Source organism: Macaca mulatta, chromosome 1, assembly GCF_049350105.2.
Source record: "Macaca mulatta isolate MMU2019108-1 chromosome 1, T2T-MMU8v2.0, whole genome shotgun sequence".
In the NCBI taxonomy this organism is placed as follows: Eukaryota; Metazoa; Chordata; class Mammalia; order Primates; family Cercopithecidae; genus Macaca; species Macaca mulatta.
Window position 1 is genome coordinate 19,705,721 of NC_133406.1, and position 22,116 is coordinate 19,727,836.

Consider the following 22,116-nt stretch of genomic DNA (forward strand, 5'->3'; position numbering starts at 1 on the left):
CGGGCCTGGGCGCAGAGGATCGGCCGGGCGTGGCGGGAAGGAGGTAAGGCAGCCCCGCGGGACCGCACGCCTAGCTCAGGGGGCGTCTCGGGAGACCCCAGGATCACCCGATCACGGGCCCCGCCGCTCCCCTGCCTCGCTCTTCCTCCCGCTCAGCCCCCGTTTCCCGCGGTCCCCTCGCCCCAGCCCGCAGCCTCCCTGCCTTCCACCCTCTGAGCAGCCCTCCTCGGCGTCGCGCCCCTCAACCCCAGCAGCCCGGGTCCCCGCCTCTGCTCTTGGTCTGGGCCGCCGAGTGAGGCCGCCCCCGCCCCGCCCCCGCCGGGACCCGCCCCCTGCTCCCGTCCGGGCGGGGCTCCGGGTTTAAACGTCGCGGCGGGCAGGGCCGGCGGAGGGGCGGGGCGGCCTCTGTGTCGTGTACCGGGTCCCGTAGGCTGCGGGCAGCTCGGAGCGGCTGGCGCTTGAGACGGCGGACGGCACCATGTCCCCGGGGAGCGGGGTGAAGAGCGAGTACATGAAGCGCTACCAGGAGCCGCGCTGGGACGAGTACGGGCCGTGCTACCGCGAGCTGCTGCACTACCGCCTGGGCCGCCGGCTGCTGGAGCAGGCGCACGCGCCCTGGCTCTGGGACGACTGGGGCCCGGCCGGCTCCTCGGAGGACTCGGCGTCGTCAGAGTCGTCGGGCGCCGGGGGCCCAGCACCCCGGTGCGCCCCGCCCTCGCCCCCGCCGCCGGTAGAGCAGGCTGCCCAGGAGGAAGCGGAACGGCGGGCGCGCGGGGCCCCGGAGGAGCAGGGCGCGGAGGCCGGGGACGCGGAGGCCGAGGACGCGGAGGACGCGGCTCTGCCAGGTACTGGGCCTGGAGGGGAACGCGAGGGGCCTGCGCGCAGGGACAGTTTGCTCGAAGCTCGCAGCAGCTGATCTCTATTTCTTGCGCCGCTTGGAGTGAGCTCTTCCTTTTTTTTTTTTTTTTTTTTTCCGGTTGACAGAATCAGGTGGCAGCCTTTGCCACCCTTTATTTGCTTAATTAGGTGGCTTTCGATGGAGCCAGCGGTGAACTCAATTCAAACGCCGCTGGCTGAGTCCGGGGTCTTTCCTTGTGGGCCTCTGCGGCTTGGCGAACCACTGAGTCCCATCTGCTTATTTCTAAGCGCCCATTTTTGATCAGAGGAGCCCCAGCTTTCATCACATTCTCAAAGGTGACCCAAAAGGTTAAGAACCACAGGACTAAGCTTTCTGTCTGATGAATGGGGCCGTTGTTTTTCCTATTAACTCCCCGACCTCGCTGCGCTGTCCCTAAAGAATATTTTGCATTTGTTTACATGGAGTGTTGTATAACTTGGCTGTGAGAGCATCTTTGTAAGTGCTGGGTCCTCTCCCCTTCCGTCCCACCGCATCCTCCCTCGCCCCTCCAGATCCGAAAGCACCGGTGGCGCTGCGCGTGTTTTCAGCCATGGCCCTTCACCTTCTTTCCTGCCCAGAGGGTTGTAGACTGGGGACTGTCAGCATGTGAGGCTGGTGCCGAGGACCCAGTTCAACGCCTCAGTACAGCCTGGAGTAACCAATGGTTCCTTCCTGCTCCTCTTACGTTGGCCAGGCACCACCAGATCACTGGATTTTAAAAAGGCTTGAGTGAGGAAAACATGGAAGATGTATTTGGAAAATGTATTCCTAGATCAATCACTGATCTAGGAATATGTATGTTGTCATTTAATGTTCAAAACAATCCCCAAACAGACCCTGTTTTAATCTGTGTGTGTGTGTGTGTGTGTGTGTGTGTGTGTGTGTGTGTGTGTGTTTTCATTTGAGATGGAGTCTCGCTCTGTAGCCCAGGCTGGAGTGCAGTGGCGCGGTTTCAGCTCACTGCAACCTCTGCCTCCCGGGTTCAAGCGATTCTCCTACCTCAGCCTCCGGAGTAGCTGGGATTACGCGCACGCGCCACCACGCTCGGCTAATTTTTGTGTTTTTGGTGGAGACGGGGTTTCACCATGTTGGTCAGGCTGATCTCAAACTCTGGACCTCGTGATGCGCCCGCCTCGGCCTCCCGAAGTGTTGGGATTACAGGAGTGAGTCACCATGCTCGGCCCTAGTCTCAGTTTTATAGATGAAGAAACGGAAGCTCAGAATCAGTGACTTTATTCACTTATGTGTTTATTTTTGTTTACCCGATTGCAAGCCAATCAGACTGTTCCTGGCTTCTCTGTGAGAGGCTGAGGAGGAGATGAAATTTCGGCTGTGAGCCGGGTTGCTTTGCTCTTGGTTTTACCATCTTCAGCTATTTTCAGCACATCATGGGAGGCAGGGCTGCCTCCTGCCATCATCATGTTACTTGTGAATTCCCACAAATCCTGATGCTTCAGTGATCACTGCTAGAAATGCAAATAACAGAAGGTGGAGGGGGTAGGGAACATGCCTTCCAGATTATTCCTGTGGGTGCTGATCTGCTAGCTAAATTGAGATGTACTTTATCAGGCTAAATGGCTTTTCTCTACCCCATCTTTTATGGTTTGTGATGGAGCTGTCAAATGTTTATATGCAATGTAAATACAATTTTTAGGCAGCATTGTGCTATGGATGGTGCCTGTGTTTACCAGCTCGGGTAAGCTCTGAGTTCATGATCCTTTTGGTTTCCTTAGAGAGAGCGTCCTCTCAGTTATTTCTTCCCTGCTCACATTTCTGGTTTAGGCATCAGGAAGAAGAAAGGATATTTTCTGCTTTCAGGACTCACAATCACAGCATCTTTTGTTTTGCTCCCACCTGTAAGAGGCCCTCTTGACTCCTGTGTTGCTTGCACAAGATTAAATATCCTTGTTTTTAAGTGGATGGTTTTAAATACTAGTGCAATGAGCACTCTTTTGAGTTTCTATGAAATATAAAAGTTCTCACTTTCCCTGAAGCCACAGATGCATATAGAATCACGTAGTTCCATCTGACTTACTACAAAAGCACATCAGCCTCCTGCCACACATAACACCCTGGTTTTTCCTTTGGTATTTATTTCTGTACCTCTAAGTAACATGACTTTTATTGATATTTGATTGCTTTTTTTTTTTCAGTTTTTAACATTATCTGTTGACTTTAATTCTTTTTTACTGCTCTCCTCACCCACACAGACACGACCCATCTCCACACCTGCTCAGTACAGTCGTCATAGAGTTTGTTGGATTCATAATTAGTATCTACCATATTGTGCCCATGGAAAAAGTTACTCAAAGCCGACCCATACTGTTTCCCATGATTCCCTTTTTTCTTTCACAATATAACCAACACATCAGGTTCTCTATCACTCTTGTCATCTAAAGTCACCCCTCCCAGGGCCCCTGACCTACTTCTGTCCGGGCTGGCTGCTGCTCCTGTGGCCTGCTGCTGCTCTTGTGGCCTGCTGCCTGGTTGGCATCTTGGGAGGGCCCCTGGCCATCCTCCTAGGACCTTTCTTGGCTTCTCTCTTGGGTTTGAGTCTCTGTCGTGTGGCTCTCATGTCATTTTCTTTCTTGGTTTACCCCTTCTTGGTGGAGCACATCTTCTAGTAGATTCCCAAGAAAGGATGGTTCAGAGGTTAGTTTTCTTTGAATGCCAAGAGGTAGCTTTATTCTACCCTTACAATTTGGTGAGTGTGGCTGGGCATGGAATTCTAGGTTGGAAAAGTTGTCTGGAGGCATTCCTCCTTATGTGTTATGACTGCTGATGTTACAGCCTGCATCATTATGATTCTTCATCTTGATGTTTCATAGGTAACGTGTCCCTCTCAGGAAGCTTTCAGGGTCTTTCAGATCCTATTTTTCTTTTAAATTTAAGAGCTCTTGAATTGTTTTCTGGGCTGCCATTTATTCCCTTCCTTCCCTCACTCCTTTCCTTCCCTTTTTATTTCTTTTTAAAACACAGTATCTGGTTCCTGATTCATGCATATAGGGTTTTATCTTACTGAGGATATATATTAGAAGTTTTTGTTTGTTTTCTTCTCTTCCTGTGTTTCTTCAGCAGTCTTTCACCCCTGCCTCTTTGTTTCTTTTTGCTGGCAATTCTCTATTTCATGTTAGGCACTTTTCTGAAATGTCTAATGATCCTTGGTTTTTTATTCCTATTTAAGGAATGGATACTAAAAAGCTGTTAGGAAATTATGTGTGTGTATGTGTGTGTGTGTGTGTGTGTGTGTGTGTGTGTGTGTGTGTGTGAGATTATTTTCCTCCCATAGCCAATATGCTGTGAAGAGTGGTCTAGACTGTCTCCCATTCCTTACTTCATAGTCACGTTTTCTTTTTAGGTTAGATTTTATTTTTAGCAAAGTTTACATATGCAGTAATTTTAAAAATTTCACTTAAAATGAAAAAAATATGATCTTGCCCCATTTCCCACGAATGTCCCTTGCTGCTTTCAACTCAATTTCACTTTCCTTTCAGCATTGGCCACCCTCTTTTCCTTTAAACTTATCTGTTGGCTTTTTTGATTGTGAACATTATTTACTGACTTCCCATTATGGGAGATGAAGATTTAGCTCAGGATCTTAGCTCTGCCTTCCCTACTCTACCCCCAGACACATACCAACACCCATCTCCACCAGATCCCCACAATATTAACTATATGATTGCTTTGTTTAATCTCTGTTCTGTGTTTGAATTATGACTGTGTAAATATTTGCAGGTGAGCCATGTAATATATATCTGATTACATTTTTTTTTGTTAAAATTTATGGTTTTCCTGAAATTAATAATTGTTTCACTTTTTTATTGCTCATTTCGTTTTTGTTTTTTGCGCCTACTCCAGTAATAGGATTATTTAAAAATAAGCTACCTATCACTGCCTATCACTGTTTCTTATTTCTTGTTTTAGCTATCACTAATGCCTGAAATGGTCTGATAGTACTGTGAAACTTGCCATATGTCAGATATATTGGGTGTTCTATTCATCTGATTTTATTTTTTTCCCTTGGAGACTTTTTTTTTTTTTGAGCCCTTGATCTTTTTGTTCCAGTCTAGATTTTATACTGTCCAGCCCTGGCACAGCTGCTGAACTGGGCTTTCTTTACCATTTCCCTCCTTTGTGTGATCCCCTGTCTTGCACATCTCAAGTCTTCCTTTTGCTTGGTCTATTCCTTCCTTCTGATGGAACACATCCTCTGTAGATCCTGAGGATCTACAGAGTGGGAATTAGAAATTTTGTAACCTTGCATATCTGAAAATGCCTTTATTATATCCAGGTTTGATATTTTGGCAAGGTAGATACATCTAGATTGGAAACCTCAGCATTTGAGGCGTTATAATAACACTGAATCCTAGCTTCTGGTCATAGTGTTGAGAAGTACCATGCCATTCTGACACCCGCTTTGTGTGTGTGACCCCACTATGTTTGTTTTTGTTGTTTTGTTGGAAACTTTTAGGAGATTCTTTTTATCTTTTTTATTTTATCTTTTTATCTTTTTAGGAGATGTCCTGAAATTTTGTGATGTGCCTGTGTGTGTCTTTTTTTCTTTCATTTGGCTGGCCCTTTTCATTCTGGAAGCTTCTTTCAGTTCAGTGATATTTCCTATTTTCCTGTTTAAAAATAATTTTCTGTGCTCCATATGCTTTATTTTCTCTTTCTATAATTATCCTTAGTTGGATGGTGTACCTCCTGGATCAGTCTTCTAACATTTTTACTTAAAAATGTTTCTACATTGGAATTTGGAATTTTGGGTTCTATTTTCTAGGAGAACCCTTCAATTTTATCTCCCAACATTTCTATTGAAATTTTTAATTCTCACCTTAGCTTTAAATTCCCAAGAGATCATCTATTTTTGGTCCCTAATGTTCTTTACATTAAAAAAAAATAGCATTCTGTTTTCAGATTTCTTTTAACCTACAAAGAAAAAAAAAATAAAAAGAAAATAAAAGAAAAGGACAGAAATATCTTTTCAAAGCTGTCTTCCATTCCCTGCCTTGCCTTTTTCTGCATGATTTTGGTCTCTTCCTTACTAATAGAGGATGTGCTCAGATGTTTGCTCTTAGCCTGTCTGCTCATATTTAAGAGTAAGGCCTGAAAGAGCTTTTAAGGAGAGCTGTGCATGGGGGATGCCTGTTTTCTGTAATTGGATGAGGACCCAGCTGTTCCTCTGGGGACTCCAAACATGTATACTTGCCAGCGTCTCTTGAGTGAGCTGCCCAGACAGTGCATCTGCAGTCTCCTGTCTCATGGGGAATAAGCCTGGCACCAGCATCCTGGGAACAGAGGCAGAGGAAGGTGCTGAGGAGGGGTCTCCTTTACCGTGAGGCCTTTCACCTAATTCTGTTTTCAGGAAGCTGTTTCCTTTGGCTTCTGCTGTCCCTAGGGTCATCTGAAGTCCAAGCCTCCCCTGCTTCTGCCACTTGAGACTGAAATCCACAGGCCTTCTGGGTAGGAGAGGAGCGACTACCTGGCACATGAGCTAGGGGAAAGAATATAGAAGTGTCAATTGCTGTGTAACAAAATTACCTTGAAAATGAGTAGCTTAAAATTAGTAAAAACAGTTGTTCCTTGGTATCTGTGAGAGATTGCATCCAAAATACCCCCACAGATACCAAAATCCGTGGATCTTCAAGTCCCTATATAAAATGGTGTAGTATTTGCATATAACCTGTGCACATCCCCCGAATACTTTAAATCATCTCTAGATAACTTATAATACCTAATACAATTAAATACTATGTAGTTTTTCTACCGTATTTTTAATTTGTATTACTTTTTATTGTTGTATTATTTTTTGTTTATTTTTCTCAAATATTTTCAATTCATGGTTGAGTAAGTCTGCAGATGCAGAACCCCCGGATACCGAGGCCCCCGGCCTGCTGTCCTCCTTTGCTGCTGCTGTGGTTTCCTGGGCTGGAAGTTGGCCCTGGGCAGTGAGATACCTTGTCTGCAGCCTGTACTGGAAGGCTCCAGGCTGGAGGGACCCGGCTGGGCTGTTGCTGGGACCCTCACATGCATGACCTCTTCCTGTGCCTGGCCTTCCTCAGAACACACTGGCTGGCCTATAAGGACAGCGTCCGGAGACACACCCAGGTGGATGCTGCGTTGCTTGTTCTCTTTTATCCTCAGGAGCTTTGCAGGCCTTTTCTCACCCCATTCTACCCTCGCTGGGGAAGTTATTACTTGGTGCAATTATTTTCACAACACCCTATTATAAAAGTCTGCCCAGGTTCAAGGGGAGGACCCATGGATCCCAACTCTCAGCAGAGCACATCCATATTATAGTCAGAAGAGCACGAGGGCTGGGGTGCTGATTGATACTGAACTTTTGGAAAAGAGAATCCACTTCACTAGCTTCCTGAGGAAGCTGGTGCCTTGTACAACTATTTCATTTTTTTTTTTTTCTTTTGAGACAGGGTCTCAGTCTGTTGCCTAAGCTGGAGTGCAATGGCATGATCTAAGCTCACTGCAGCATTGACCTCCTAGGTTCAAGTAATCCTCCAGCCTCAGCCTCCTGAGTAGCTGGGACCACAAGTGTGCGTCACTATACCTGGCTAATTTTTAATTTTAATTTTTAGTAGCGGTGAGGTCTTGCTGTGTTGCCTAGCTGATCTTAAACTCCTGAGCTCAAGCAATCCTCTGGCCTTGGCCTCCCAAAGTGCTGGGATGATAGATGTGAGCCACCACACCTGGCTCATGTCATTCTTTCTAGGGCTCAGCTTCTGTCCTGGAGGCCTTTCCCCTCTGGCAGTTAGGATTCATCCTACTCAGTTCTGTGAGGCCATTTTTACCTCTTCACCTGCTTTTCTTTTCTTTTCCTCCAAATTTTACTGATGCCTTTTGCCTGATGTCATCACCTCCCTTGCTCTCTGTCCTTGTGGCTTTATACCTTTTTTCCTTCGCTTTAGTAGGATTTGGAGAGGAAGAGACTCTAAGCTTTAAGGAACTATAAGGCACAGGTTTTCAGTGCAAATTTAACCTGAACCCTCCAATTTGCTATATTTGTTTAACTGATTTTTATTTTTACTTTTTTCTCTGTTTCTTGATCAGACTTGCCAGAGGTTTGTGAATTTGTTTAGTTTTTCCCTATACTAAGGATTTGTGGATTCTCTTTATTGTATATTTTCATTCATTTATTATTATTTTTTCCTTAGTTTAATTTTTCTAACTTTTTGAGATGGATGCTTATCATTGATTTTTTTGCCCCCTGCCTTTCTTTTTTGATATGTTCATGTCAGGTTATAAATTTCCCTCTGATAACTGTTTTAGCTACATCACATATGTTTTGCCATATAACATTTTTATTCTAACTCATTTTCAAATTTTCATTATGATTTTTAAAGATAGTCACAAAAATTCATAAAATTTAACATTTATATATAGTATTCACATAAAGAAACATTTATTTTTTAAAGAAAACATATATTCCAGCCTGGTCAACATGGCAAAAGCCCATCTCTACTAAGAACACAAAAATTAGGTGGGTGTGGTGGCGCGTGCCTGTAATCCCAGCTATTTGGGTGACTGAGGCGTAAGAATCACCTGAAGCTAGGAGGTGGAGGTCGCAGTGAGCTGAGATCACGCCATTGCACTGCAATCTGGGTGACAGCGAGACTGTCTCAAAACAAACAAACAGACAAACAAAAAAACCTAATGCAAACGTTATGCTCAATGAGAAAACTAGAAACATTCCCAATAATATCAAAGAAAGGAATGCCCTGTATTACCACTACTTGAAATTTTGAAAAATGGTGCTGAAATACACATAATACATGTTATGATTTTAACCATTTTATTATTTATTTGTTAATTATTATTATTTGAGATGGAATCTTACTCTGTCACTTAGGCGGGGGTGCAGTGGCATGATCTTGGCTCACTGCAACCTCTGCCTCCCAGGTTCAAGTGATCCTCCCACCTCAGCCTCCTGAGTAGCTGGGCCCACCGGCATGTGCCACCACACCTGGCTAATTTTTTGTATTTTTAGTAGAGACAGGGTTTCCCCATGTTGTCCAGGCTGGTTCAGGCGATGTACCCACCTCAGCCTCCCAAAGTGCTGGGATTACAGGCGTGAGCCATGTGCCTGGCCTTATTTATTTTTGAGACAGGGTCTTGCTCTGTCATCCAGGCTCAAGTGCAGTGACACAGTCATCACTCACTGCATGCAGCCTCAACCTCCTGGGCTCAAGAACCCTCCCACCTCAGCCTCCCAAGTAGCTTCTACCGCAGCTGCATGCCACCGTACTTGGCTAATTAAGAAAAAAAATAAAACGGTGGGGAGGAGCTGGCACTGGGCATAGTGGTTTATGCCTATACTCCCAACGCTTTGGGAGGCTGAGGTGGGCAGATCACTTGAGCCCAAGAGTTCAAGACCTGGGCTTGAACCCTGGGATATGTGATGGAACCTTGTCTCTTCCAAAAAATACAAACTTAGTCAGGTGTGATGGTGTGCACCTGTAGTCCCAGCTACTTAGGAGGCTGAAGTAGGAGGATTGCTTAACTCTGGGAGGAAGAGGTTGCAGTGAGCCAAGATCATGCTATTGCACTCCAGCCTGGGCAACAGAGTGAGACCCTGTATGAAAAAAAAATTTTTTTTTTTTTTTGGTAGAGACAGGATTTTTCTATGCTGGCCAGGCTGGTGTTAAACTCCTGGGCTCAAGTGATCCTCCTGCCTCAGCCTTCCAAATGCTGGGATTACAGGCGTGAGCCACCGTGCCTGGCCTTCTTTAACTGATTTAAAGTGTACAGTTTGGCCGGGCGCAGTGGCTCACGTGTGTAATACCAGCACTTTGGGAGGCTTTGGGAGGCCAAGGTGGGTGGATCACTTGAGGTCAGGAGTTCGAGACCAGCGTGGCCAACATGGTGAAACCCCCATCTCTACTAAAAAATACAAAAAATTAGCCAGGCGTGGTGTCGGGCACCTGTAGTCCCAGCTACTGGGGAGGCTGAGGCAGGAGACTCGCTGGAACCCGGGAAGTGGAGGTTGCAGTGAGCTGAGATCACGCCTCTGCACTCCAGCCTGGGCGACAGAGTGAGATTCCATTTCTAAATAAATAAATAAATAAATAAATAAATAAATAAATAAAGTGTACAGCTCAGTGGCATTAAGTACCTTCACATTTTTGTGCAACCCTGTTTTCACTTTGACCTATAGGTTATTTAGAAATGTTTTTAAATTTCAAAACTGGGAGGGATTTTTTGAAGTTTTTTTTTGTTGTATCTAGTTTAATTACATTGTGGTTAGAGAATACATTCTACAAAATTTCAGTTTTGTAAATATCTTAAGATTTCTTTATGGCCTTGGATATGCAGATTCATATAAATGTTCCATGTATGATCGATAAACATTTATATTCTGCAGTTGTTGGGTTCAATGTTCTATATATACCCATTAGGTCAAGTTTATTAATTCTGTTTAAGTACATTTGGAAAATCAGATGTTCGGTATAGCTCTCTCTGTGATGATGGGCGTGTTCTCCATTTGCGCTGTCTACCAGGGTAGCCACTAGCCACATGTGGGTATTGAGCACTTGAACGATAACTAGTGTAACTGAGGAACTGAATCTTTAATTTTATTTACTTTTAATTAATTAATTACAATTTATATTTACTAACCACATCTGGTTCATGGCTATTGTATTGGAGCGCCCAGTTCTAAATTGAGACTGAATTTATTTTTATTTGAATGATCTGCCAGTTACTGAGAGGGGCATTGTAATCTTCCACCGTAACTGGTGGATAATGCTGTTTTTGTTTGAAGAAGTCTGTATTTTAAACTATATTTTCAAACAGGATTTTAGAAACATATACTTACTGTTTGGAAAAAACTCTCAAACTCTTTTCTCTGTTGTCACACAACAACCATCAACACAGACTTCTGTGACCCCAAAATATGTGGGGCTATTCCCCCACCAGCAAGCAAGCAATCAGTTCCAACACTGTCTGCCTGGAGATAGCGTCAGGTCCCACAGGTTGAAGGCTCAGTCTCACAGACTGGCCCCTCTTCCCACTAGTCGAAAGTCCAGGCTTTGGGAACTTCTGACCGACCATCTTCAAACTGGGGTTCCCATGATCCCTGTTTAGGTTTAATTTGCTGGAGTGGCTCACAGAACTCAGGGAAACAATGTTTGCGAGTTTATTATAAGGGATATTAGAGGCCGGGCACGGTGGCTCACGCCTGTAATCCCAGCACTTTGGGATGCCGAGGCAGGTGGATCACTTGAAGTCAGGAGTTCGAGACCAGTTTGGTTAACATGATGAAACCCCGTCTCTACTAAAAATACAAAAATTAGCTGGACATTGTGGCACACACCTGTAATCTCAGCTGTTTGGGAGGCTGAGGGGAGAGAATTGCTTGAGCCCAGCACACACCTGTAATCCCAGCTATTTGGGAGGCAGAGGTTACTGTGAACTGAGATTGCAACATTGCATTCCAGCCTGGGCAACAGAGCAAGATTCTGTCTCTTATAATAATAATAATAATAATAATAATAATAATAAGATATTAGAAAGGACACAGATGAAGAGATGAACGGGGTGAGATATGGGGAAAGGGGTGAGAAGCTTCCATACTCTCTCGCCAGCCTCCAGGAACCTCCTGAGCTCAGCTACAATCGGAAGGTTGAAAGATTAGTGTCCTGCCTAGGGGCAGGGCAAAGGAGAGCAGGAGAGATTCGGTTTCTGGGGGCCTGCCCCTGAGGTTTAACACAGCCAACATTATAACAAAAGGCTGGAACAAGGGCTATGGGAGTTAGGAGCCACGAACTATGGACAAAAACGAATACACATAGAGACACACACACGAATATAATAATACCACACTTATATACACTTCTCTTGTGCCAGCCACTATTTCAAGAGTTTTACAAAAGAGTTTTATAAATATTAATGTTACGGTGATGAGTTTTCCCTTTTCTCTTCTGTATTTTCCATCTTTTCTCTCCTCCTGTTGCAGATAATTCCTGTGCCTTTTTCTATAAGCACAGCTATTTTGTAGTCTGAATAAGACTCCCTGGATTTCAGGCCTCTTGCTTCTCCAGGTCCCCCTTGTTGCCTGCCCTCCTGTGTGTCTGGTTATCTTTACCACACATTGGTCTTTGTGTTGGAAAAGCTATTTCTAGGAATAATTTGAGGCCTAAGGGTTTCCTGAGAAGATTTTTTAGTTTCTTGTGTTGGGTACCCATAGACATTGTTAACCTGGGGCCACTTTTGAATTTCATTTAGCTTTTCCACGTCATCCTTAGTGGGGAGGGTGTGTCCAGTGGCCTCCCAGAACCAGGATGGGGAGGCTCCACTCTGTTCAGTCCTCAGCCAGCTGGGGTCTGGTTCTAAAAGCTGGGGTCTGGTTCCAAAGCCTGGACTTTCCCACACTTCCCCTCTGGCACCAATGACCACCGAGCTGCCATGGCAAAGTCTCTTCATCTTCATCGTACCAATCTCTCTATAATTTTTGGACTGTTAATTGTGCTTTCTTTTTCTGGAACTCTTTGCTCAGCCTCTTTCCTGGTTATTACTTTTTTACTCTCTTGCTACCTTTCCCGTGCCCCCGTCTCGAGTTCTCCTTTCTTTGCCTGCGCATTAAATAACGGTGTCCCCAGGCCTGTTTGTGCCTCCTGTCTTCTGGCTCTGCGTTTCTTCTGGGTGACCTGGTCCACACCCAGAGCCGTGGCTTTCATCTCATGCTGTCTTTCCTGAGCTCCAGTTGAAGGTCTGGCCGCTGGGACCAGGAGTGTCTTGCATCCGAGGTGACAAGCACCCTTTCCTGATCCTTTGGGGAGTCTATGCCAGAGGGCAGCATGACCATCCACTCAGAACACCTCCAGGAGCCACAGAACCCAGCACCCACATGGTCCTTCCTGGTGTCCTCATGGTGTCTGTCTATCCACCTGTAAGTCTGATGCAGTGCTGCTGGGCTGTCTCTTTTGGAGGGGCCTTATTTTTTTTTTTGAGATGGAGTTTTGCTCTTGTTGCCCAGGCTAAAGTGCAATGGTGCGATCTCGGCTCACTGCAACCTCTGCCTCCTGGGTTCAAGCGATTCTCCTGCCTCAGTCTCCTGAGTAGCTGGGATCATAGGTGTGTGCCACCACGCCTGGCTAATTTTTGTACTTTTAGTAGAGACGGGGCTTCACCATGTTGGTCAGGCTGGTCTCGAACTCCAGACCTCAGGTGATCCACCAGCGTTGGCCTCCCAAAGTGCTGGGGTTACAGGATTGAGCCACCGTGCTTGGCTGGAGGGGCCTTGTTAAAAAAAGCATCCTGGCACCACCTCCCAGCTGATCTGATCAGTGTGTTTTTCTAACTGGCCTCTCTGCCCCTATTTCTGATCTCACCCATCCTCCACGTGTGGAGCCAGGGGCCTCATTCCTAAAATACAAATAGGACCATGTCATTTTGCAGCTTAAAGTCCTCCCATGATGATTCTTCATTTCCAGAATAAAATAAAAATGCCAGAGTTTGGCATGGAAAGCCTTTATTTTCCCCACGCTATCTGCTCCAGGCCTTCATCCATGGCCTCTACGTACTTGCCATTTTGAACTACTTATAATTCCCTTTTTTCTCTTCTCTCCGTGCCATTGAAGAAGCCACGCCCTCTTTCTGGAATTCTCTTTCCTGTTTTCTGCCCGGCTAGCCCCAGATTGCCCTTTCAGCAAAATCCTTATTGCCTTCTATGGGCAGGCTTCTGTGGGAGATCTGGGCTAGACACACCTGGAACAGGAGGAAGAGAGGGGAAGTGAATCAATGAAGATGACCTGGGTGGCTGCTCTTCTCTGAGTCTCTCAGTATCACTGTGCCACTGTACAGTTCTTGCTTGCACTTCCCCACTTCTCTTTCCCTTTCGTCTTGGTCCTGATGATCTCTTCTTTCCTTTTCTTCTTAAACACCAGGGAAGAGGAGAGGAGAGTGTATGGACACATCACTCAGATAAACGTTTGAGCAGTGAATGGATATCGTCTCATGATGAAATGGAAGGCTGGTGTCCTGCCTCATCCCCAGCAACTCCAGTGCTGGGTTTAAAGAGACGATGCACACCAATGCAGAACATTACACCCAGATTCAGACATGAAGTGTCTGTTCCTTCAGATGTTTAGTAATAAATGCAATGGTTTGCTAGAGTCAGGGTCATCCCTGAAGGCAGACATGGCAGATGACCTCTAAAGGTTTCTTACAAGTATGTGCCAGTTTGCATGCACTGCCCACGCAGGGGTTCCTTCAACTTTAAAGGGAAGTAGAAATAGCCAAGAGAAGAGTCACAACTAAAAGTAATGGCAAAATTCTGTCCTACAGAGGTGATGAGACCTTATATAGATTGTAATAGCAGTCTGTAAAATCATCACTGATGGCTGGGTGCGGTGGCTCAGGCCTGTAATCCCAGCGCTTTGGGAGGCGGAGGCAGGAGGATTGTTTGAGGTCAGGAGTTTAAGACCAGCCTGATCAACATAGTGAGACCCCATCTCTACAAAAAAAAAAAAAAAAAATTGTTTTAATTACCCGGGCCTGGTGGCACATACCCAGGAGGCTGAGGTGGGAGGATCACTTGACCCCAGAACGTTGAGGCTGCAGTAAGCTATGATTGTGCCCACTGCACTCCAGCCTGGGCGACAGAGCAAGACCCTGTCTCTGAAAAAGGAAACAAAAAAATAACATCATGACCAACAGCAAAACTCTGGAGCACCTGAAACAAAGGGTCTCCTGTGGCCTAAACAACTGGGGCACCTCAGATGGAGCCCTAGACCCATCAGGAACTCTTACTTCAGCAGAGCTATAGGTGGAAGGAAACAGGCTCACAAAGGGTTTATACCGAATTGCATTGATTTCATAAAAAAAGAAAGGCTTGGCTGGGCACGATTGCTCATGCCTGTAATCCCAGCACTTTGGGAGGCCGAGATGGGCGGATCATGAGGTCAGGAGATCGAGTTACACTGTGAAACCCCAGCTCTACTAAAAATACAAAAAAAATTAGCCGGGCATGGTGATGGGCACCTGTCGTCCCAGCTACTCACGAGGTTGAGGCAGGAGAATGGCGTGAACCCTGGAGGCGGAGCTTGCAGTGAGCCGAGATTGCCCACTGCACTCCAGCCTGGGCGACAGAGTGAGACTGTCTCAAAAAAAACAAAAAACAAAAAACAAAACCTTACAAAATAATAAATGGGAAAATCATAAAAGGTAATTCAGGGGAAGAGGTATTTTTTGGAGTACATCCTTGCTATCTGAGGTTCCCCTTAGGTGGGGCAGCCACATTTACCAGCAGGGGTTCCCCAGAATTTAGGGCTGTGGTACAGACCCGAGCCTGATTCATGGAGTCATTTCCGTTGCAAGCGTTGGGGAAGCTCCCTTAAAACTGGAGCCGTTTTTTTTTTTTTTTTTTTTCCTGAGACAGAGTCTCGCTCTGTCGCCAGGCTGGAGTGCAGTGGCGCAATCTCGGCTCACTGCAGCCTCCACCTCCCAGGTTCAAGCGATTCCCCCGCGCCAGCCTCCCGAGTAGCTGGGACTACAGGCACGCGCCACTATGCCAGGCTAATTTTTTTTTTGTATTTTAGTAGAGACAGGGTTTCACCATGTTGGCCAGGATGGTCTCGAGCTTGTGATCTGCTCACCTCGGCCTCCCAAAGTGCTGGGATTACAAGTGTGAGCCACCGCGCCCGGCTGGGGCCCTCATTTTTAACTCTCCTCACGGGGAACGCCTGGCTGTGCACCTAGGCCGTAACATGGAAACCACTGCCTGTTGGGTGGAGGGGCTTTCCAGTGAAGGAGGCGGCTCTCAGGAGGAGCCCGGAAGGACTAAGGAGCATTTTCGGGTGGAGTAACTCAAACATCTACTTTCTGCAGCTGCTGGAGAATGACCACAAATCCAGATCTTTCCCTGAAGGAAAGCAAAATTGAGATGATTGGATTTATTTTGGGGGATTGCGGAGAAAGCCCTTAGGGCCTGGTGCTGTCTAGCTTTTAACATTCCAGGTGCCAAATCTCAGAATCAGAGTGGCAGTGGTTGCTTTTGAATAGGCTTGGTTCAATCTTGGTATATTTGTTGTTGATTTTAAAATGAGATAAATGGTTTGAAAATTATGCTAATTTGTTCCCGTGTTTCTGCTTTAAGTGGATCGTGTGAGTTGAGCCATACGTGAAAATGTTACTGACTTAATTAAGCATTATGATTTTTCAACCTAAATATTTTAAGTAATTACATATAAATCTGATTTCAAAGTATTTTCATCTCATTTATCTCTCTTCAAAAGCACTGCCAGTGAAAGATGTAGAAGACAAACCTGAACAACAAACCAGAACAAGAGAAACTGACAAATCACCCACCAGTACTGAGCCTCGACAGCAACCAAGTGCCTTATTTGCTAGAGGAAACAGGAAAGCGGTCAAAAGTCCCCAAAGATCATCGAGTAAAATAAAAGAAAACAAGCATCCATTTGCTCTTTATGGCTGGGGAGAAAAACAGACGGATACAGGAAGCCAGAAGACTCACAACGTCTGCGCGTCCGCTCCTGTGCACGAGGTGCGCTCTGGGCCCTTGTGGTTCTGTGTTCCCTTTGAGAGTGGCGAGCTGGGCCATGCGCCTGTCATCTGGCATCACGTCCTTTGGTCACTGAGTGCTTTGGGCCCATGGGAAATCTTAGGGGATAGCGTGGTGGGTTGGGGAACTCCAGAATGGAACCTCTGATTAACCAAAGGAGGATTCTGTATGTTGGTGGCCTGGAGAGCGAGGGGTTTTGGCTGGGAGTTAGCTAGAAGGGTTTAGTGACACCAAGCCAGGCAAAGACGTAGATGGAGTTGGGGTTCACAAGTTCCTGCGGGGCGGGGAGGTCAGGAGGAGCAGCACAGCCAAGGCTGGTAATGGCCCATCTGGATTTGCCACTGGTCTCTTGAGCCATTTTAGTTTCCTTCAGCTTGGATAACCTGGCACTTCTTTGACTCCTTTATCTTTGGTTTGTCTGATTGATTGCCTGGCATCTGCCATAGACTCCCTTTTGCTCTTCTGATTAAATTCAAATGGCTGCATTTCCCCTGTTCATCTGTAACAAATGCATTTTACTCTCAGGAGCTTTAGTCCTTCCCTGACTTAGCCTTAGCTTGTCTCCCTGTGTCAAGACCCGGAAACATTTCAAATGAGAGGACCTTCATGGGTGTAGTCACAAAACATGTATGTTAGCATTAATACTGTTAGGATAGCCTAAAGCAAAGGATGCGTTTAAGGAAGCAGAAAGGGAAACTGCAAACTGCTTGAGTTCTGGATAAATAGCATAATGAAAATTGCACTGAACAGACATCTGAACCCCAGCAGATGGTGTTATTTGGAGTGATATTTGAGACAACAAAGCTGCTGTTTAACAAAAGATCTCTGACAAGTCCATGGGATTAATTTTAACAGGATTTATCTGTAGTATAAGACATCTTAGGTGGTAAAATCCCTTGAGATGTCTTTGGTCTACTGATGTTAAACATTTAAAAGTTCTTTTATTTTCCCTGCTTTTTATGACCTGTTTATAAGTGTTTGATGAAATACTTATGCTTAATGCTAAGCAGTTCGGACAGCTTTCCAGAGCCAACTCTAGAGGTACATGCAAATTGGTTGCTTACCATTTCTAACATTTAGTTTGCTGTTGCTTAGTTTCATTATCCCTGATATGAATCAAGTGAGAATAGCATGAAGTGAGAATGGCTCTTCTGTGGAAGGTTTTATGTAAAGAAGAACTATATAGAGAGGCAGGGCTTGACTCTGCCCCGCTGCAGGTGACCTGGCAGTAGCCAGCTTCATTGCAACCTTTGTTGAACATTAGTATAATAGCCCGTTAAGTTGCTATCCTTTTATTTTGAACTCTCTTTAGATTCATGAATCAGCATTACGAGCCAAGAACAGAAGACAGGTGGAGAAAAGGAGACTGGTTGCTCAAAGACAGCGTGCTCACTCTGTGGATGTGGAGAAGAACAGAAAGGTGAAGGCTTCCTCGTCAGAGAACCCGTGGATGACAGAATACATGAGGTGCTATTCGGCAAGAGCTTAAAGAAACACTTGCGTGGACAGCCTCTTTTAAAAAGTGTAAATGACTGAAAGGAAAAACAAAACAAAAACCATCAAAAGAAACTGGACACAGGTTTAAGAAACCAACTGATTATGCAAGGTTTTTTTTAGGGAATTTGTAAAAGATTGTTTTATTTTGATGAATATTGGTCACCTACCTCGGCAGTAGGGCAGACAGTTGAAGCCATAGATATTTGGTTATTTATGAAGATAATTCCCTAAATCTTTGATATTCTTATAAGGGTTTTGTTTTAAAGCATCTTAATCTTTTAAGATACTGACACCAAATGCCTTTAAATGGCGACAGATGCTTACACTTCAGTATTCTTTTCATAAGTTTAGGTAGAGCCTATTTTCATCTTGTTCTAAATAACTTTCCAGATTCCATAGCTATAAGATCATTCCATCCTACAGCATAAGACTTGTTTTCCTTATGTGCTGTTTTGTTTGTGAAAGAATATCAAGTCAAAAATGAGTGTCAACACTACTATTGATTCCATGTATAATGAAACTAGAACTTTGCTAGTTCCTGAAAAATTTTAACTTATTTGTATTTCAGTTCAGCAGCATCTTTGTGTAGACTGTGATATTTAAGAATTATCTGGGCTGGGCGAGGGTCTCTTTTTCAGTGATCATCTAGGCAGTTATTATTTAATAGTTTAATAGCTCAAATACATTCCAATAGACAAAGTGCACACAACACAATATGTGTGTAGAGTAGTAGTAAGTTTCTTTTGAGTAGTCAAAGACTCCCATTTTTATTGCAAGTTTTTTTTTTTTTTTTTTTTTTTTTAGAACACATACTGTGGATTCAGTCCTTTGTCACACTTGACCTTTTGGCATACACCCCCTGTGGACTTTTGCCTCTTCTGTAATGGCTGGCAATGACATTTCGAACTTACAATCTGGAATTGCATTTGGTACACTGGCATTGCTTGTTCCACTGGGATGGGGACCAGTGTTAAGATGCCTGTTAGACAGACTGCCCACCTCTACTTTCTCTACTTTTTCTTTACAGCACTTAACAATAACAAAGTCTTGATGATGTATGATATACAGTATTCAGACTTTAGGTTGAAATACATTACTCTTTGATTCCTAGCCAGTAGATCTTATCTACACTTCAATGGGAGAGAATGGTGGTGTGTGGGTAGGCAGAAATTTATGTAAATAGTGCTCCTTCTCTTTAGTGTGTTTGCTTTGGGGGTAGAAAATGGTTTTAACAAACACTGGTTTCCATCAAATGAATGACATCTTCTCCATCCTGTGGAGACAAGAATCTGCTAGAAGGACATATGCTAAGTTTCTTATGAGAGATAAGAAAGGTGTTTTGCCTGTGCCAGCTTGGCACCGAAGATGTGTGAGTGGACGTGAGGCTGAGCATTACCTTGGTATTTTTCTCCGGGTCTTTGGAAGACCATAGTCAATTTTTAGAACAGATTGCTTTCATTCCCCATAAAATCTTCACACATGATCATAACTGTTTAAGCTTTGAAAACACATACTGAAGTATTGTGAGCTTAAAAAACCTTTTAAAATATTTGCATCGTTTTGAGGTGAATTTGTTTCCTTAGAGATCTTTCCTAATCATTGAGATGCATATTTCAAAAGAGGAAATTTTACATGTTGTCCAAAACAGCCTTGCTAGTAACTGGTGAATTTTGGTATTAACTATTATTAAAGTCTTTAAACGACACAGGTACCTAAAGATCACCTTAATGTGGCAATATGTGATGGTGTAGCTAGCTGATTGTGAAAACTGTTCCTTTAAAGTCGCTTCTTGCATGTTCGGTGTTAGCCATCCAGCTCAGGCTTGTGTTGCAGCTGACAATCCAGGAAAGATGGCCTTAGAGAGTGGTTCAGACCCCACACTGACGGACTGCCTTAGAAACCCAACTTCCTCTAGACTTTGAACAGCCAGACTTTTCTCTCGTTTAGAAAACAAAGTTGTACTTAATGTACTTGCTACTTAAAACTCCAGACAGAGATAAAACATAGAAAGCAATTATGGGCAAATTTTTTCCTCTTTTAAAGTGGAAGACAAATGAACGGGATTTTTAAAGTACTTTTAAAGTGCAAGAATAGTGAATAAATCAGTATGAATTGTAAGCCTTCATCTTACGTCCAAGTCCTTAGTTGGTTAGGGTTTCTTTTCTTTCTTTTTTAAAGAGTGACAATTACCTTTTGAACCTGTGCAGATTTTATAGTTGTTACAATTTGATGATCCTACTTCTTTCTTTTTATTCTAGAAATGAATGTGGTTGTAATCATGTTCCTAATTCTTGGGACAACCTGCAAGACAGTGAGATAGTTTAAAAACTACCTTTCATGTTGAAAAAGCCTGAAACCGAGAATCCAATGATATTTAAAAATAAATGCTACATAAAACTTTTCAAAATTTTGATTTTAAGTTCTTAATTAAAACAATTTGTCATAAATATGCTTTTTTTTATGTTACCAATTTTAATATAAGATAAAAGTAATAGAATATTGAAGCAATATTGTCTAGCACTCTGCTGGACATTAAGTCTGTGGGTGAGAAGTGAATGGAATCGATTTTTTGTCTTTTAACTGCCCTTATTTAGGAGCTGTTAAAATACTTGGCACCTCTGGTTATATATATGTTCTCCCCCCTAAAATTTCTAAGCACATGATTCATTTTAAAAATGAATAGATGTATAATAGGCTATAGATGATCTTGCATATTATGTAGGAGGCACATATTTATACCATTTCATATGTAGTATCTTTGTCATTGTGTTCCATCAAAGAACACAATTGCTAGCAACTTGAAGGGTATTATACTTAGGTCACTTGAACTCAGCTGACTAAATGGTAAGAAAGAGAGCAAGCAACATGGCTGTTATTGGAAGCCGTAACTTCCAGAAGAGAATTCTGCACAATTTGTAAGTTAAGAAAAATCTGTAGGGTCTTCCACTATCCTTTTTTAGGTTGATAATGCTGTACTGGGCACAGACTTTGTAATTTATGTTACAAAGTCTGTTGTATGTTATGGTACGGTCGCCTCTCAGTATCCATGGGGCATTGGTTCCAGGCCTCCCTTAGGATGCCATACTGCACGGATACTCAAGCCCCTTCTATAAAATGGTGTAGAATTTGCATATAACCTAGACACATCCTCCTGTATACTTTAAATCATCTCTAGATTACTTAAAATACCTAATACAATGTAAATGCTCTGTAAATAGTTGTTATACTGTATTGTTTAGGGAATAATGACAAGGAAAAAAAGCCTGTACATGTTCAGCACAAATGAAACCATCCTTTTTTCCCTCAAATATTTTCAATTTGTATGTGGTTGAATCCATGGACGCAGAACTCACGGATAAAGGGTCAACTGCACTTTGTTTAAAGTGTTCAAAAGTATGACCAGCAAAGAGGAGGGGGGAGCAAAGCATATATCAGAATTAAAACAATTTTTCTTGTTGACTGCTTTGGTTAAAAAACCGTGTGATGCACAGTTTTACATTTCACTGGACTAGATAAAAAATGGTGCTAATATTTATGTAGCTTGATGCTGTAGTTGCTTTGGTATCAAACTTAATACCTGATCCATATAAGGTCCTTACTATATAATTTTGTGATCAGTTAAATGATATTTTAAAGAGTGATCTTCAAAATATGACCTGGTCATTTCACAATGTTTGCATTCGAAATGAATTTTTGTACTACAGGGTGGATATGGAGTTATTCAGTGCAAGTGTGCGCTTAATACCAAACCCTATGCAAGGAGTTATGTCTAGATTTTTGGTCCAAATTTGCCTCCTTCAAGCCTACTAGTGTGAGATGGAAACAAATCGATTGCTCTTTTAATTTTATTTCCATTTTGAAATTCTGGACACTTGAATGAAGACGGTAGAGGCTTCTTTTTGGATGTATCTTATAATTATAACAAAACTTTATTTAGGGAAGGTTTCCCTGTGCTATCGTAAGTTTGTTTTGAGCACTGCATTCACTTTAAGAATTCGGAGGAACAAAGTCTGGGCACATATAATCATAGAGCCCAGGCCACACGGTAATTTGGGGTTGTATTTTCTAAGAACTATGTATTGTTTTTAGCTTATAGTTAATATTGTATTTACTTGGAAAAATGTGAATAAAGTTAATTAACATTACAGGCTGAGACTCTTTTGTGAGAAGTAATTCTGCTTAGTAC

At 43.7% G+C, this 22,116-nt stretch overlaps 1 protein-coding gene across 2 annotated transcripts; it reads left to right on the top strand.

The window, feature by feature from the left end:
- Nucleotides 1-18: 18 nt before the first annotated feature.
- CCSAP (centriole, cilia and spindle associated protein) lies at nucleotides 19-22,075 on the top strand. Of its 2 annotated transcripts, NM_001261517.1 has the most exon segments (4): nucleotides 19-43; nucleotides 431-845; nucleotides 16,147-16,415; nucleotides 17,746-18,741. In NM_001261517.1, coding segments are annotated over 3 exon segments (813 nt in total). In that variant the 5' UTR covers nucleotides 19-43; nucleotides 431-478; the 3' UTR covers nucleotides 17,923-18,741.
- Nucleotides 22,076-22,116: the final 41 nt, after the last annotated feature.

Bases quoted from the DNA above. Each gene is read 5' to 3' on its own strand.
- CCSAP (XM_078001376.1), top strand. From the start codon at position 479: ATGTCCCCGGGGAGCGGGGTGAAGAGCGAGTACATGAAGCGCTACCAG. The intron at 846-16,146 runs GTACTGGGCCTG...TCTCTTCAAAAG, and splicing joins GGAGGACGCGGCTCTGCCAG to CACTGCCAGTGAAAGATGTA. The intron at 16,416-17,745 runs GTGCGCTCTGGG...AACTCTCTTTAG, and splicing joins CGTCCGCTCCTGTGCACGAG to ATTCATGAATCAGCATTACG.